Raw genomic sequence first — 18,992 nt, forward strand, 5'->3', positions numbered from 1 at the left:
TTGGTTCCGCCTTGCAATTTTTTGGGTTGGGACCAACCCATCCCAACATGATTGCGACTTGGACAATATAGACATGAACAATCCCAACGTAAGGAAGTGGCATTTGTCCAAAAAAACATGTCCTTTCAGCTGCGATAACCCAGCACCACTTTACAGATTTTTAGAGATAAGATGTTGGGCTCAAATTAGTTGAGTCAAGATTTAATACCTTCTTTGCTCTTTCCTTAAATACCCGGATTTTGTGGGATGCAGAAAATCCTGTCGCTCTTGTGACACCAATCAAGTTCACATTCCAACACATCAATCTTCGCAACAGAAGTCAAATAAGCAAACTCTTTATATCTCCATGCTCATCACCATTGAAACAATGCTTTTTCACTAGCGTCCTTATTGCTCGTACAAAGAACCAAAGGACACTCTCATCCATGGCAGATCATCAGAGAATCTATCCCATGGAAGCCACAGAAGCACCACCACCTTCACCACAAACGGCGCCACTGATGCTGCCAGGCTCATCAAGATCGGAAAAGAGTGTTCCGGTGATGGCGCAGCAACACCCTGCGTTAATACAACATGCTAGGCCTGTAATCCACCCACGTAAACCAAAGAGAGGTTGCTTTTGTAAATGCATATGCTGGACACTAGTCTTGCTTATAATCCTACTCATCATGTTGGGAGCAACCGCAGGAATCATCTACCTAGTTTTCAAACCAAAGCTTCCCAATTACTCAGTAAACAGCCTAAGGATAAGTGATTTGAGGTTGAACTTTGACGTGACTCTGTATGCAAAGTTTGATGTGAAGATTACAGCGAACAACCCAAACAAGAAGATTGGAATTTACTATGAGAAAGGAGGAGGGTTGAGTGTGTGGTACTCAAACACTCAACTTTGCGAAGGATCATTACCTGAGTTTTACCAAGGCCATCGGAACAAAACAGTACTTGACGTGTCCTTGACCGGTCAAGTGCAAGCTGGAAGCACTTTAATGGCAGCACTGCAGGAACAGCAGCAGACAGGGCGTGTTCCTTTGGAGCTTAAGGTCCACGCACCAGTAGCCATTAAACTCGGGAGGTTGAAGCTGAGAAAGGTCAGAGTCTTGGGTTAATGTATGTTGACAGCAGATAGCTTGTCTGCTAATAATCCGATAAGCATCAAGGCTAGCGACTGTAAATTCAGAGTCAAACTTTAAGTTTTATACACGATGATGATTTCTGCCTTGTTCCCTGCATTTTACCCTACAGTGGCAGCCTCTCACGTTGCCTTGAAGGATTTCTTCTGTGTCTGCATTAGAAGATCTATTCTTTTTCTGAATAAACGTTATCATGGGAAATTAAAGTTTTTTCAATTACCAATCTTCTTTCATCACTAGTAAAGGGAAACTGGCATGTGATATGCTTGAGTTTATTTCTTAAGTGACACTTTCCTAAACATTAAGTGCCGCTAGTTTTGATCTTGACCTTGATCTCCCCCTCCCCGCCATTTTTTTCTTTTGTTTTTCTTCCTCCAAATTTTGTAATCTCAAGGCCCACCCATCTAACCAAAAATAAAAAGAAAAGATTAACTTATGGCCTTCCTCTGGAGGAGAACGTAAAAAATGATAATAGTATAATAGAGCAAGTGCTCAACGACAAGAAGAAACAGCTGTAGGGCAACCAGAAAGCAGACAGACAATTTAAGAACTACTTCAACGTATGCGCCTTTTATAGGAACCACAATACACAATAGCTAACAAGAACAAAATGCTTAAAATATCCAACAAGGGGATAGTGGTAAATAGTTTATCAGAGGTGCATCATCAAGCTTTGTCGTATAAAACAGTCCATTGTATGCTAATGAAATAAACATAGGATACTATAAAAACTTCTATAATTCTCATCAAAACATAAAACTTTAGTGTTTCTCGTATTTCCATACCTATTTTACAAGGCAAGTCAAATGAGGCTTTTAAACAACTAAATAAATTGCAATGTTTAGATTTGCTGAACTCCTCAAGCAATGGGGATTTAATGAACAGACAAGGTACCCCCTCTAATTGAAAATACACTCTATTGCCTGTTATTGTTGTGGGAAAGAAAGCCTTCAGTGTTCATGTGGAGAATGTATGCAATTAAATGATTAATCACCAATTAAGGCACGTGGTCTATGCTCAATAGTGGAAAGGGACATCCCTGTCTGAGAAACTGCTCAGACAAACGCCATGTTTGCAGTTAAAGTTGGAGCGTGCCAATAGTCACCAGTGCCAAAAACAACCTTATTTTTCATTGCCAACTTTCTTGTTGTTGGCAGACCCATCATCCGTTCTGATGGACAATCAGGAACAACCCTGAGAAAATACCCCCAGTTTGTTAGAGAAACATATTAAAACTATTAGATCAGACATCAGCAAGTTGAAAAATCAAAACTAGCGAACAAAGTTTATGTGAACTACATAAATACAAAATTAGGGGGAAACTCAAATTCAGCAAGAGCAACTCCACGACTTCAGTAAATGTTTAACTACACAGCACTAGATTTAACTAGGAATAATAAAGAATTAATCTTCCACTTGATTACGTATGACCAATTATTCAAGCATGGTGACCAAGTAATAAACATTGTTATATTCCATAGAGGTTATAAAAGATTATCTTTAATAAGGTGTTAATGCCTTAGCTGGTTCTTTCAATCCGTAAGACAAAGCAAATACTGATAAAAACCTTGCGATTGGGCTGTTCCACAGAACTAGATAACAATGATGGAGTAGCTAAATGATTCTTATGGTTAACAAAACAGCATATCCCCGGAATTTTCGAAGAATAAAATAAGTGATTTGGCAATTAAATAATATAGTCATCAAATTCACCTTAGGCTATTTATTAATTTGTCAGCTCTCAGTTTCTCATTCGGCCCTCCACACATTAATACCAACTCCTTGAATTCCATATGGACACTCTCACAAATCATGCCTGTCTTTCCACATAACACTCTGCTGAATTCCACATGGATCGGATTCTGAATTTCAGACATTGCCTGAAGAAAAAGGTGAGAAAAACTTCAGCCAAATGAGAAGAATGCTGAGAAAAGCTTTTATAATTTAGAAAAACTACATAAAATACAAAACACATAATTCTACACTGTGCGTTTAGCCCATACTGTGATTTTATCTGAAAAATGCTATTCCATATGATAGAAATCTGATCAGTACTGTAACTGACAATCAATTTAACAGCCTCATTGCTCCAGTTGACTTTCAATAAGGACACTGAGACGAAGAAAACTTGAGGATAAGAGTTTATTGTTATAAAATATTTCTTATTCCTGGTAAATGGTAATCATGTTAATAAGATCTATTAAGATATGGCGAAGTAAGGAAACAAGGAATGAATTATTTACAAGCCAGGAAAGCCATCAAATGTTTAAAATTAAGTCTACAGTTGTAAATGCCATAAAAAAACCGATTGACAGCTAGAAAAAAAAGTTTCAATTTGATCCTTTGAAATTCAAAAGGTCCGATGTGTAGTTAAATAGCTCTGCATTCTAACGAAAAAGAGTTCAACTTCAGGACCAGCCAAACAAGCTCTCACGTTTAAGACCCAAGTACCACATAGCGTGATTAAGTCAAACTTTAAAACTGAATAATCATGATGTGCGTTATCTGACCCTTAGGGATGAATAACCAAACAGATTGGTCTTTTTCTCTTTTGGGAGGAAAAAAACTAGCTGTTCATTGTGTAAATTCATGAAGCCTACATAGTCACTGCTGGGTAGATAACCATTATGATAACATGACTATCTCACCAGGAGAAAATAACATAAAGAAATGAAAAAATGTGGCGCAATATGGGTGAGATTACTCACTTGACCAACCACAAACTCATAGTTTCCTTTGAATCTCTCCCTCAATTCACTCTCTGGACGAGCCAAAAGATTCTGGGCACCACCATTACTAATTCCTGTTACAAGAGCTATCAAAGCTGTTGTATCAAAGTTTATCAAATCAACTTCTCTAACGTAGTTTCCTGGTTCAGAAGATTCTAAATTTTTAATTTTCAGGGAGCATAATTTCAGTCCCAGAACAATGGAGCAGAATGCATTAGCCATGTTGGCTTCACAATCTTCAACAGAAAGCTGAGGTTGAGCAGTTTTCTCAACTGAAACCCCTAGTTGAGCAGAGTCCACAGTCAAACCTTTGTCAATATGTTCTACCCCTGAAACAGCATCCTTGCTATTGATCGGTTTTATTTCAAGGATGCAAGCGTCTTTATAAGATCTTGCCAGTATGTTTATCCAGTCTCCTTCTGATTCCTCAAATGCATCAAAGTTGAAAACTGAAGGCCCCAATCCAATTTCTGACGCCCCAAACTTATCTTGAAGTTTTTTGTAGACATGGTTTGCAATCCCATTCGCAAAGAAAAGTATAACTGAGGAAGGTCCTAATGTTAAGCTAGATTGTGCAGCAGCTAGGACTTCTTGCATGCGCAATTCTAAACCCTTACTTTTATGACATCTATGCCAAGAAATGTACCTTGGATTTCTATCAGACACTATAATCCAGACTGGTTTCCTGTTGAAGGTACACACTATATCCACATGGATGTCTTTGAGAGAAGAACAACGACTCTCCTCTCTTCTGACTGTAGGTAAGAGTGGAACTGACTTACAAACTCGAGAAACTCCAGTTATGAAAGGCTGCTGTAGGATGTGCACCACTGCCTCAAGGTGTCCAATGTTGACACTGTATTTGACAATAGAAGATTAATCATTTTGCCATCAAATAGAATTTATAGTTCTGAGCTGAAATCAAGACTAAGAGAAACCAATCCTTTTCCCATGGTTTCCAAAATGGAATATTTTCTGGCCCAAAATATTTTTGATGATCTCAACTTGGAATCTGTAGCCAATGTTGGTGACCAGAGAAGAAGAGACTCCCAATTAAAATAGCTACTCAAATAATCAACGAGAGTTGGGTTTAATAAAATGGACTAATCCATCACAACGTGATAAACAAATATTTAAATTCTTGCTGGGAGAATTACTCACAATTAGTATCTAACAGTATTTTGAATAAAATTAATTCTAATAAAAAGACAGGGAAGTGTATTAAAAAAAAAAAAAAAAAGCTACTCAATGGATCAGATTGGACGCGGATGGCTTTGTTGATCATAATGGAGCAATGACTTGGGGATGAAAGGCTTCAAGAAATATTTGATTCCAACCAAGTAACATTGTTGAAATTCTGGGAATCCTTTCAAGACTTCTGTTAGAAGGAGAAATACATTAAAATTAAAGCCAACAATGACTTAACTGAGGTCTTCTCTCATCCGAAACAAAGACTGCTAGAATCACTCGCTCATCAGTCACACCATAAAAATAAGAGATCTTACTATATGAAACTGGTGTAAATGTAGAAAATGTTTACTCCTAATTAAGTCAGATAATAGTGAAATTTGATCCAATTAGACATACAGAAAAATTAGCCCTTCGTTGTAATTTCTCCATTGCGGGGTCACTGTAATTCGTAAGAACATGTCACCCTCCTCGTTAATAGTTAATAGTTAATAGATTAACGATAAACATTAAAAATTTGATCTTCCCCAATGCCATGGCCTTTTACTTGGACCGAGCCAACTTGATCTTCATCGCACTCGGCAGGAAACACAGCCATCCTGATTTGCTTGTGTATATAATTACTCCTCGCAAGGATTGCGCAGGTCGTGGGTTGTTTTTCCCTTGTTGAACCTGCTCGATGGTGAGTTTTTTTCCCTCCCACTTCTCCGGTATCTTTTTGGTTGTCCAGTTGAATTCGGAGGACAATTTTCAATTTTTGGGGAAAATCTCTCGGTGGACTGGTGAAAGATCTCCAAGAACTACAAGTAATTGTCTGCAAGAATGCTGAAATTTTGGCATTGTTTAATTTTGAAATTCATGTTAGAAATTTTGCTTGTGAAAGTTCACTAATTGAAAGATCGGGACGTAGCTTCAACTGGAAATTGTGATATCAATTATCAAATATCGCTCATTGGGTGGTTTATCTTTGTATTCGTTAGTGGCAAATGAAAAAAAAGGGGGAAAATGACAATCCAGTGGCCACTAACGAAATACTGGTGTCCTTTCCAATCTTTTTACTTGGCTTGCTTTACTCCATGATGATTTTGGGTTGAAACTATAGTTAAATGTGTGTGTGTATAAAACAGAAGGATGCCTCTTATGATTTTGCTGGTGGGCTTCACTCTGCAGCATATTTCCATTTACCACATATTTTAAAGAATTGGAGTAGCAAAAATACTGAGGGTTAGTACTACTTCAACATCTATGGATTTACTGGTTACAAAACATATTAGTTTTAGGGCTACATCATAACTGAAAAAATAACACATGAAGACAACTAAGAGCATTTGGAAAACTAGACAGCTAATGTTAATATGGACAAAGAGTATTTGGAAAACTATCATTCCTTTAACACTCTTCCTTAAAATTTTACTTCAAGACTCTTCAAGACTACATCATAAAAAGCTTTTAAAAATCATCTGTAGTAGAAGTTAAAATTCCAAGAGACGAGGCAAAAGTTCCAGTTGTGTCCCCAGTAAGGTATCTCTTGAGACGATCCAAGTCATCTGCTACATCAAGCATGCTAGGCCTTGTAGAAGTTAAAATTCCGAGAGACGAGGCAAAAGTTCTAGTTGTGTCCCCAGTAAGGTATCCCTTGAGACGATCCAAGTCATCTGCTACATCAAGCATGCTAGGCCTTGTAGAAGGTGATTCCTGTGTGCAAAGGATCCCCAGCTCAATTAACTCTACAACTGCAACTTCCCACATTCTTTTCACCTCCTCTGACTGATCTCTTGAAGCAGTAACAACAGCAGGGTCTATCACATTTTCTAACCTCCCATGATAATGAATTTTTACCCATTGGTGAAGGCTCAAGCCTCTAGAAAACATGTCATCTGTTGGTCTTTTTCTAGTCACCATCTCAAGAACAAGAATACCGAAGCTGTACACATCTCCTTTTGTAGATGTATTTGATCCAAATCCGTACTCTGCATGGGAAAGTATAGAATGACGACGACTCTGAAATGCATATTGATGTTTTACCAAAGCAGAATGAATTTTCTGGTAAAGAAAAAGAATTAGCATGAATTTTATTTTTGTGGGATGCTTGTGGTAGTGTGTTGTTGTAGTCAAGTTGTAGCAAAGCCAACTCCAATGATATTTATGCCTTTTTCTTAGAAGTAGAAGTCATTTAGTGATGAACTGATATTTAGGCCTACATTCCTATGTTTTTGTAATTAAGTGAGCTTGGTATTATGTTTCTTCCTAATGACCTGAGTTCTTGACCACCCCCCTAGGGGAGCGACAAAAACAATTTTTTTAAGAAAAATTCCAAGTAATCTTAGACTCTTGTAACCTGCCCAGTGCTGAGGAAGATCTAAATTAAATACCTGGTGCAATGTATCCGGTAGATCCACATAATAAATTAGTAGTGGAGCTTCCCATGTTATCATTAAACCCAGTATTTCCTCCTCCCACACTCATAATTAACCTTGCAATCCCGAAATCCGAAACTACAGCTGTCATGTCATCATTAAGAAGAACATTGCTTGGTTTTAGATCACAATGAATGACTTTGACTGGAGAATGATGATGCAGATAGGCCAACCCTTCAGCGATGTCGCTGCAAATATACACCCTCTGGATGATACTCAGGTCAGAAGATCCAGGAGAAGCATAGAGACGGCTCTCCAAACTCCCCTTGGCCATATAAGGCAAAACAAGAGCTTTAAAATCAGGTAGACTACATGCAGTGATAATTCTTATCAGGTTCCTGTGTCGAATCCTCTTTAAAACTTGGCATTCTCTATTGAAGCTCTTGGTGGAATTTCCAGACTTCAAATGCAGCACTTTGACTGCTATTGGGGTTCCATCTGGAAGAACGCCTCTATAGACGTGTCCATAGCTACCTGATCCTACTTGTCTCTGATCATCAAATCCTCCAGTGGCCTCCGACAGTTCCTTGTATGTGATTCTTGGGAAGTTGCTTATCAGTTCACGTCTAGCTGGTTTTCCATCTAGCTCAGTGCCCTGGGCAGAAATGATCACTTTAAGACGCTTACATCCAATTATGCAGCAAACCATTGACAAGATTATGCAGATGACCAAGGTGAAAGTAATCAAGAACAGGTGATTTCTGAACCAATGTCTCTTTTGAAAGCATGAAAGTTTTCCTGTTATTGTTCCACAAAGATTTGGGTTTCCTAAGAATGATAAACTTGATGCTGAATCAAAGATACCACCAGATGGAACCATTCCTTCTAGGTTGTTATATGATAGATTGATGAAAGAAAGTGTATCTATTTTACTTAGAGTTTTGGGGATCAATCCGGACAAATTGTTTCGTGAAACATCAAAAGTTTCAAGGTTCTTCAGTTCACCTAACGATTCAGGAAGCTCACCTTGTAGAGAATTGTTTGAAAAATTTATCATTGATACAGCAATGCAGCTTGCTATCTGAGGGAAGATATTTCCAGTTAGGTGATTTGATGAAAAATCCATCTCTTGGACCTTTTCTAGTTTGCTGAGCTCAATTGGCAGGTGACCTTCTAGTTGGTTATGTGAGAGGTTTATGAAAATTCTAATTTCATGCAGGCCTGAGAGTTCTGGTGGGATGGTTCCTGTTAATCTATTATAGGACAAGTCAAGCCTATACAGACCAATGCAATTTCCTAATGTAGAAGGTATATTTCCTGTGAGGTGGTTATTATTGAGAAACAAAGAATTTAGCCTACCCAACTTTCCCAGACTTTCCGGAATCCCTTCTGTAAATTCATTGCGTGACAGATCTAGCAGACCCAGATTTAGACAGTTGCCCAGTGCTTTTGGAATTGCAGATTTGAAGTGGTTGTTTGATAAGAAAAGTTGTTCCAATTTTGACAACATGCTGATCTCTGGTGAAATAGTTCCACTGAGAAGATTGGATGTTAAATTCAGGATCATAAGGCTGGAAAGATTTGATACACAGTCAGGGATTGATCCATATATTTGGTTTTCCTGCAGTAGCAAACTTTTAAGTTTGATGCCAACTTGACAGATGGTATCGGAGAATCTTCCCCCAAGGTCCATGCCAGCCAATTCAAGCTCTTCTAGACTGCTGCAGTTTCTAAGAGCAGCAAAAAATGGATCAAGATTGGTATTACGATCATGACTTACCAGATGGTTGTATGACAAATGTAGGTAAAGAAGATCAGAACAGCTGCTTGGAAACTCTGAGGGCAATTCTCCAGACAATAGATTGTACTCTACATCTAAGTTTACAAGTGACAGATTAGTAAGAGAGAGAGGAATCTGTCCAGTAAATTGATTGTTGTATAGATTGAGACTCCACAGACCTGGGCAGTTTCCAATCTCCTCTGGGATCTTACCATTGAGGAAGTTGCTAGAAAGGTCCACAATTTCCAGTGTGCAATTGGAGAAAAGAGATGGAGAAAGTGAACCACTCATGTTACTGTCTTTGATGTGCAGCACGTTAAGTTTAGAAAGCTGGGAAAAGGAGTCTGGTATGGAACCATGCAAATTGTTCCCCTCTAGATGGAGCCGATGGAGACGTCTAAGAGAGGATAGTTCTGGTGGGATAATGCCAAATAAGTAATTGTCAACTATGTCAAGGATGTGCAGTCCAGTGAGATTGGAAAGGAAGGGTGAAAGCAACCCCACAAGATGAGTTTCAGTCAGGATTAGTTCAGTAACTCGGTGCTGAAATTTATCGCATTTAACACCTGTGAAATTACACACATGAACAGCTTCATCCCAGTTAGAGAGTGTGGAATGTGGATCAAATATGATGGTTTTCTTGAATTCCAGAAGAGCAGCCTTATCTGTGAGAAGAGAGTGAGAAAAGTGGTGATGCCTTGGATGGGTGAGACTGCATGTTGAAGCTGGGTATTGAAGTAAGAAGATGAACAATGCCCCTATGAAAACCATGTTGCGTATGTGGAAAAAGCTCCTTGATAATGATAGACAGTCATATAGAAAACATGAACAAGAAGCAGCCTTGCGTTGAGAATGAGAATGCCCAAGTCTTTTGAAATTGCAGGGTGAGGCTTGAGTGGAAGTGGAAATATCAGTACAACAGAAAACATTCACTAGAAGCTATAATTTGTGAAGAGAAAAAATGACTCAGTAGAAGATGAGTAGATTCTCAACTCAACCAGAATTGGATGTCCTTTTGGAAGGAGACAAAGTGACAAACAAAAGAGTTTGTGGTAGAGGCTAGCAGGCGCCATTCTTTTGTGGTACAAGCATAAAAATTTTGAAGCACTCAACCAACTGCAGCGCACTGAAATGCATAGTTCCAGTTGACATTTTTACTTGCAAAAATGGCTGCTCAGCCCAAACAAAAGGAAAAAGGCAAGAGTGAAAATAGCAGGGACTTTCTGTGTTGTCATAATCCACACACACACACAAGCGGTTGATATTTTTTAAGGTCTGAACTCCTTTATTCAGTGGAAAACAGGAACAGTAAAACGCCAAAACCTGGGTCAGATTGGATGATGTAATGATTCTGTTTCCAAATGGCTATTGCTCTTAGTGGAAGAGTGGAGGCAAATGGCCATTCGGGTTTTTTTTTTTTTTTTTTAAGCTGATGTTGTGATATCCATTTTTTTGTATATAATCATAATAAAATTTGCCACTTTTGCATCAGCTTTGTCGCTATACAGCAGCTTGAAGAGGAAACAATAAGCAGGGGCTTCCAAGGTTATCTTAAGGGAAATAGTTAACTGAGAAAGGAAACAAGGGATTTTTTTTTTTGGGGGGGGGGGGGGGAGGTTTTCATGGCCTTGGTGCTAGGCCCTGGCCAGCCACCTTGCTTGATTAAGAGCTATTTAGCCGTTTGCTTCCCAAGTTTATTAATTTTCTTCATAAAAGAATCATCTTGTCATCTATTAAACACAATAAAATATTTTTTCTCACATTTTTTCTTCCTTTAAATTTATTTTTAATGTGTTACCCGCGCCCTGTAAGGTTTCAATTTTGGGAGCTAATTCTCTCCACTAGCAGTAGTTGCTCTTTACATTGGTGAACTTAAAACATGAGACATAATCATTGTGCTTTTATACTTCTGAAATTGGCTATTTTGCCTTTTAAGAAAGCTATTATCCTAGTGGTTTAATTAGGCGCACTTAATCACAAACCTAATGTGCGCGGTGAATTGGATGGGAGGACATGTTGTGACATTTAACTGACCCAATCAACTAGAGAATCCAATGTTAATATAATTAAACCAGAAACATCATGTTTTAGACAAGATTTCATGGGACCCACGGCAAAGTTTATTGGAGCAAAACCCTTGTTATTATTATTACTATTATTATTGGTGTAAATTAACAAGACTCTTATAATAACTACTAAGATTCACTAATCTAGTGAGAAAAGATAAGAAAAGAAAATGTTTTGAGCCTGAAATGAACTTGGTTTGAGCTACTTAATTAAAGAACGAAATTTTGTTCAAGAAAGTTTCAAAATACCATTACCTCCTGTCTTTAATATAAGACCTCGTTTAACTTTTATTTTAGTTCTAAATGTAAAACCCCAATCTATTTTGTCTCTCATTTATTACTCCTCCGGTCCTAAATATAAGACCCTTTTTGTAGTGTATATAGGGGTCTTATATTTAGGATCGGAGGAATAATTTTTTCCTAAGGTAATCTTTTAATAATAGTAGTTTTAGCTAATGTACTTGATTAATAAAGATATTTTAAGAATACAACACCTATTTATAACAAGTAACTAACTTAACTTATTTCCTTAACTTACTCAAATTAGTCAACTAGCTCTTATATTTAGGACCAAAGATAGTATTATTGATCATAACCTCGGAAAGCATCTACCATAATCATTCACGGCAGAGAGTTATTTTCGAATAATTCAAAATGAGAGGATTTTTTTTTATGACCATATAATCAAATAGAAGGACAAAAGAATCAAAGATCCTTTTCAAAAATCTTTCACTGGAAATTAATAAAATGACACCGGGCCAATGGAATCTTAGACGAGCACTTACTCGTTAATTAAAGCTTCAATATTGAAAACACTATCTCTCTCTTTTTTTTTAAACAATCCTCTCATCTCATTAAAATCTTATAATAAACTATCATTATTATATACTCCTCCGGTTCTTAATATAGGACCCATTTAACTAATTTGATTAGATTAAGGAAATTAGGTAAGTTAGTTAAGTATAAGAAATGTGACACGTTTTTCCTAAAATACCATAATCATCTTTCTTAATACCTTTTTTCCCTCTTTTACTTGATTATGGCTGAGGGAGTATCTATAAGGTTAATTTAGAGAAAATTGATAAATATGAGAAATGGGTCTTATATTTAGGACCAAAACCAACTCAAGAATTGGGTCCTATATTAAGGACCGGAAGAGTAATATTTATCTCTGTAATTACTATGATGTCATTACATCAATTATTAGAGCTTAGGTCACACGCACATATCCAACTTTAATAAGTTGTACGTATCAAATCTTCTCTTGTATTTAATTTGTTGGGTATATAAATACTGTATGTGAGTGTAGCTGATGAAGGGAATTAAGCTCAGAGGACATATTGGAAACTCTCCATGAACTCTCATTGTGCTTAAATTATGGGTAAAGCCTCACATTTTTAGAATATAATGATAACAATATCCAACCACGTTTGTGTTAATTTCACTACAAGGCTAAAGAGTCATATCAGCGCGCGCGCGCGCACACACATTGGGCTAATAAGCAGATCCAATCCCTAGAAAACATATATGAACACACTTTGGCTACATGATAAAATGTTACTCCTCCGATACTCAATATAACACTTATGATACTCAATATAACACTTATTTAACTAATTTGATTAGATTAAAAATTTAGATAAGTTTTTTAATTGTAAAAAATATGATATGTTTTTCCTAAAACATCTTAATCATCTTCCTTAATATCCTCCTTCCTCTTCTACTTGATTACGGTTGAGGAAGTATACAAAGGGATAATTTAAAAAATTGATAAATATGAGAAATAGATCTTATATTTAGGACCAAAATTAACTCAATAATTTTAGAAATTCTTTTCATAACATCTCTTTTATATATTTAGATGTAGATTAATTATGTGCCTTGTATAGAATATGAGAAATGAGTCACACTGTTCTTAACTTATAAATTATATGACTTGTAAAAGTTTTTTTTTATATTCTTTCATTTTGATTCGAGTCTTCAACATGCGCTATATGAAATGCAACTAATTTTAGAAGCTCACATAAGCCAGGAAAAAAGAATAAAAAGTAAAAAAGTAACACAATTACTGTTCTTAACTTATAAATGATATGACTTGTAAAAATTTTTTTTTATATATTCTTTTATTTTGATTCGAGTCTTGAACACGCGCTATATGAGATGCAACTAATAATTGTAGAAACTCACAAAAGCGAGGAAAAAAGAATAGAAAGTAAAAAAAGTAGTAACACAAAATAACTATAGAATGAGATGATATTTCTTATTGGGACATATATATAAGTTCCTGAGATCACTTTGTTGATTGAGTATTTCACAGCAATCCATGTTGACTTTCCAAGTGTATTTGTGTGACTATACTTGTATATACATATGAATGGCTAGGGACATTGGTAGTCAAGCATGACTTATCTATTGGCCATTGATTTGTGACTTTTGTCTCTCCCTGCATGGCATCTTCATCAATACTATACATATACACTAAAGCTGTAATGTACTACCTTCGGTCCTTAATATAAGATCCTGTTTGACTTTTATTTTGGTCCTAAATATAAGATCTCAATCTACTTTGTCTCTCATATTTATTCAACTTTTTTCAAGATAATTCTTCTAATAATTATAGTTCTAATCAATATAATTGTTTAGCAAAGATATTTTAGGAAAGACAACACCTATTTAGAACAAATAACTAATTCAACTTATTTTCTTAATCTCCTCAAATTAGTCAACTGAATGTTATAATTAGGACCAGAGGTAGTATAAGTTTTATAGCATCATAGTTATGTATACATTCATATAAAATAGGAAACCCAAATGAAGAAGAGAAGGAAGGTTGTGTATGGATAAATATAGAAGAACACAATTATGAGACAACCTCCTCGTCATTGCTCACACCTATGGCTAACCTAGTATTAGATGTAACGTTAGATTTTCCAAAATGATTATAAAACATGCTTCAGACTTTATCTTATAATACAAAAAAGAAACAGAAAATAAATGGGATTGGATTCTTCTGCGTCTCCTTTATACATATGATTCGGACCCATCAACTACTTCCGTTTACTTGACGACTCTATATATATACAAAAGATCTTCATAACCAAAATCACAACAAACAAGATGATAATAATGAAGCCTCTCCATATTGTCCTTGTTGCTGTCATGGCTTTCCAATTAACAACGTTGTTGCCTCCATTTTTGTAGAAGCCAGACCTTTTCTGGCACCATCAGGTGATGCATTATGTGTATTAATTTGTTTCATATCAGATTGTTATTACATGCAGTCATGCAGATAAGAGATATAATTTTTTTTTGTTTTTTTAATCAAGTTGTTGATTATTATAACATGACACATGCATGGATAATTTTGAGCAGGGGAGAAGTACTGTAATAGCTGTTGGTGGAGGGGAAGGCATGAAGGTTCACGGCTGGCACCGCCACCGCCACCGAGTCATTCAGGCGGTCCTACTCCGATGCTGCGATGTGGTCTGACGATGGTGACAAAGTCGCCTCACCGTCATCCTCCGCCACCTCCATCTCCCACACCTTCACATGGTCCAATTCCTTCATCCTCGTTCAGTATGAATCATCTCAGAGGCACAACACTACCTGCTCATCATTATCCTAAAGCAGCGTCACTGTGATTTATATGCCTAAACCTAGGCCTTAGCTATATGTCAATGTTTTGCCACGAACATCTATGTGTGTGTCTGTATTTGTGTTTCACTTCAATATTGATTCCAATAAAAGCATGCATGGTCGTAACCGGTTGAGGATAACTCCGTGAATGTTTTGCTACGAACGTCCTAGCTTTCTGCATGTATGTGTGTATGGAGGTGTTTGGCAACCTTTAAAAAGTGCTTCTCAGAAGTATTTTTCGTAAAACGAGGTAAACTTCTCCACATATTTACTTCATAAACCGTAAAAACACTTTTGAAACTATAGTTTGGTTTCCATCCAAACACTCTCTATGTGTTTATTTATGTTTCACTTCAATAATGATTCGAATAAATTTCTGCCTATGAGATTGGAGGTTTAATTTGACAGTTTGATAGAAAATATTTGTCGTTGCAAGAAAACTCATTCGAAATCATTTTGTGTTATGGATTTCTAGAGAACAGAGGCCAACTCATCGCTAATTGGCTTATCGTCAAGGCTGCTCTTAAAGTGTGTGCGCTTCGGATTGGGTCCTTTGTCCGCCACCTCTTCTTTTAAATTATTTTTTTTATTTTCATATTTTAAATTCAAAATCGTTATCTTAAGATTTAAATACTAAGTTATTATTTTAAAATTGTTGAGTCCATTTTCGGTTAATGAGGTTAACAATGTTAAAGTTTAAAGGACTAAAAATATATTTTTTAAATTTAAAAAACTAAACTGAAATTTGTTGCAAATTAAAGAACCAAACATATATATTAGCCCAAAATAAACAATGAGAGGTACAAGGAACATATCAAAGGTCTGCAAAAATAAAGCCTTCCCAATAAGAAATCAACGAAAAACCTAATCATTTATTTCATGCATTACGATTTTAAGAAAAATACAAACACACATAGTTCCTCCGATTCTATATGCAGTGCATCTTTTAGGGGGTATTCTTTGTAAGATCCTGATTTTTAGTTCTGAGAATTAGTGCTAGCTGAGTAATGGTTTGTGTTGAAAATTGAGGAAATTAATGATTAATCACGATAGGTTGGGTCTTGAGGATGCAAGGATATGTTTTTTTTTACAAAATAAATGGTGTTTTAGAATAGCTTAATTATTGTATTTAAGGTTATAATACCTGGGGTTCAGAAATTTTAGAACAAAATATGAAATGGTAGGAAAAATATAAGGAAATGTTCCACGGCTAAGGCCGTAGTAGTCAAGACAGTATTAAATATTCATTTTCATATATCTACACACACACACATCTATATTTAATGAAAATAGTAAGAGAAAGTAGAAATTAATATACCTTGAAATGCATTGTAATTAATAAGGATATTATTGAACATTACTTGAATTTTATAACAAATCTGATGCTTTTTTTTTTTTTGCCAGCAACAAATCTGATGCTTTGAACTATTTCATGAATAAGTGTGAATTAGTTAGAAATAACTTCTATTTTGTATCAACACAATATGTACTCCTTCTTATTCATAATATAAGTCATTTTATCAAAATTTATTAATTCAAAATATAAGTCACTTGGAGAACAATTAATCTTGTTTGTCATTTTTATTCCTATAATTAATGCTTAAATATGACTTATTGTATTCTTCATTCTCCTTTACAATCTCATTTAAAGTTGAAAAAAGTTTCAATTTAAGACAGGAGTTATCTACCATTTCTTGATTTTCTTGATTTTTTTTGGTACGTTGATTTTCTTGATTTTGATAAGTGAGTTAAAGTGACTTGTGCTGTGGAATGGAGAGAGCATATTATATAATTAACAACTATGATAAGCTGGAGTTTCATAAATCATGACAAGTGCAACACTTTTAAATTTAGCATCATATGCAAAATTCATAGTACTAATTGGTACTCCATGGTAAAAGAACAATTATGAATTATCAACCTTCAACTTGTTTCTATTTATAAACGATATTTAAGGAATGTCTTTGATGATTTTTCATTTTCCTCCCATTTAATAATTTTGAATACAAAATAATAAGTAAATAATTTAGTAACTTTCTTAATCTTCTGTCTTACCAAATTACTTAATCGTAGTACTCTCTAAAATAATTATGTGTATTATTAGATTATATATCAATTTATAATTAATTTTAAAAAAATAATAAATATAAGAACTTTAAGGTAATTTATTAACTTTTTTAATCTTTCTAAATAAGCTAATTGAGTTTTATAAGGTAGCATATTCCCAGTTTTTGGGTCCATGAGATGCTCCTTCCTTGCTTGTAAAGGAGTAAAAATAGTCCTTCCCCGCGCAGCAATCACTCTCGTCTGGCCTCAAGTTCCTTTTTTTTTTTAATTTACTTTTTATTACAGGTAAATGGTATTTTTGTCATTTTATATTAATCCTATGTTCTTTTTTTTTGGCCAAAAATCCTATTTTCATTTCAGTACTTAAAGTCTGAACTGAGATTTCAGAATTTTTTTGGTCCTTCTCCCTTTTTTTGCCAACCACCTCTTGTCTTTGCAGGGAAGATGGCGGCTCCAAGAGGGGTCTTTCCTCCCCAATGATTGGCGGAAAAGAGACAAGGCACATAATTAGGCCCAGCCACTTCATTTAGTGAGGTCCATATCTACTTATCCATCAGTTATCTGTTTGTTTCACTGGAAGGCACATCCACCGAGGCATTCAACCGGAGTGGATGCCCATAATAACAAATTAATATCGATTTTGAAGATAGGCATAGTTTATTTTATAAGTTTTAATTTGAATTTATTCTTAATATTTAATACATTTTTTAATTCCATTTTCAATTATTTATTTTTTCTTTTTTTTAGCAAATCAATTCTTTTTCTTTTATCACATTCTTTCTCGTTACATTTGTTTTTGTATTTTTTATTTAGTATAGTGACATATTTAAAAATAAAAATATATTTAATTATTATATATTTATTATTTTTAAATAATTATTTATTATATGTAAATTAGTTATTTAAAATTTATAATAAAAATGGGAGAAAGTATTTCTGTATCAGATAGCTTTTTTTAGCATGCTTATATGATTTGAATTGGAATTTTTTATTGTACTTGGACTCGAAATGGAATTATACGTACTGCAGTACTGCTGTTATGATGTGGTCCCCCATGGTACTTTTTATAAAATTTCAAAATTCTAATTAACTTTTATTCTCCCTCCTCATCTTTTTTTTCACATTACATTTTTTTTTGTTCTTTATATCATTATTAGTATTTTTCTATCTTATTTAATTTTTTATTAAATTAAGACATACTTAGAAAAATAATTCAATTTTTAGCATGCTTATATTATCTTTAATTAGTTTTAAACATTTTTAAATTGCATAATTTAGCTAAACAGATCTCATAAAAAGACTGAAGGAAATATTTGTCATGATATTTGCATTTTTATAATAGGCTGAGCTTAGAAGGAGCAATATATGATAAAAATATCAGGTGACAAGTTATCACTCACTACAATATTTCTTGTCAGGACTTCTCTTATTATATTAGAGTTGTGAGATATATGATACCTTTTTCATTTTATTTTTATAAAGAAATGAGTCATAATTCGGACTTAAATCATCATATATTTATATTATATTTTATATTGATATTGACAATAATTGATTATGGGCATCCATTTCAATGGAAGCATGCTTAGTGCACGCGTCTTCAATAACACAAACAGATAATTAGATGTATATGGACCTTATGGCATTGATATCCAATAAATGAAGTGGATGGGCTTAATTAATTACGTGGCTTCTTCCTTTTTTGCCAAATCCTTGCGGAGGAACCGAAAGATCCCAATGGAAACATAAAATATATAAAATGTGGTTCACTTTTTTCTGCTTAATACTACCTCCAATCATAAATAGAAGAATCAGTTGACTAATTTAAGTAAATTAAAAAAATAAGTTAAGTTAGTTATTTGTACTAAATAGATGTTGTTTTTTTTTTTTAAATATCCTTGCTATTCAAGTGTATTGGCTAGAATTACCATTATTAGAAGGACTATTCTGAAAAAAAATATATAAATTAAGAGATAAAATGGATTGGAGTTTTATATTGAGGGTCAAAATAAAAATCAAACGAAGTACTATATTAAGGA

At 34.8% G+C, this 18,992-nt stretch overlaps 2 protein-coding genes and 1 pseudogene across 2 annotated transcripts; 1 reads left to right on the forward strand and 2 right to left on the reverse strand.

Annotated features, from left to right (window-relative positions):
• The first annotated feature begins 668 nt into the window (after positions 1-668).
• Positions 669-1,287, forward strand: LOC114745736 (NDR1/HIN1-like protein 6; annotated as a pseudogene).
• An 891-nt stretch (positions 1,288-2,178) lies between these two features.
• On the reverse strand, positions 2,179-5,645 carry LOC114745737 (uncharacterized). The gene is made up of 5 exons (XM_028933900.1): positions 5,610-5,645; positions 5,447-5,514; positions 3,839-4,715; positions 2,844-3,010; positions 2,179-2,324 (listed from the first exon to the last, which is right to left on the reverse strand). The coding sequence occupies exons 1-5, from the start codon at positions 5,643-5,645 to the stop codon at positions 2,186-2,188; spliced, it is 1,287 nt and encodes a 428-aa protein (XP_028789733.1). The 3' UTR covers positions 2,179-2,185.
• Positions 5,646-6,496: 851 nt separating this feature from the next.
• LOC114745738 (putative leucine-rich repeat receptor-like serine/threonine-protein kinase At2g24130) lies at positions 6,497-10,707 on the reverse strand. The gene is made up of 3 exons (XM_028933901.1): positions 9,185-10,707; positions 7,420-8,059; positions 6,497-7,017 (listed from the first exon to the last, which is right to left on the reverse strand). Exons 1-3 carry the CDS (start codon positions 9,953-9,955, stop codon positions 6,497-6,499), a joined length of 1,932 nt encoding a protein of 643 aa, XP_028789734.1. The 5' UTR covers positions 9,956-10,707.
• Positions 10,708-18,992: the final 8,285 nt, after the last annotated feature.

The sequence above is a fragment of the Neltuma alba genome, unplaced genomic scaffold (genome assembly GCF_004799145.2).
Source record: "Neltuma alba isolate B1F8T4 unplaced genomic scaffold, ASM479914v2 tig00004777_pilon, whole genome shotgun sequence".
In the NCBI taxonomy this organism is placed as follows: Eukaryota; Viridiplantae; Streptophyta; class Magnoliopsida; order Fabales; family Fabaceae; genus Neltuma; species Neltuma alba.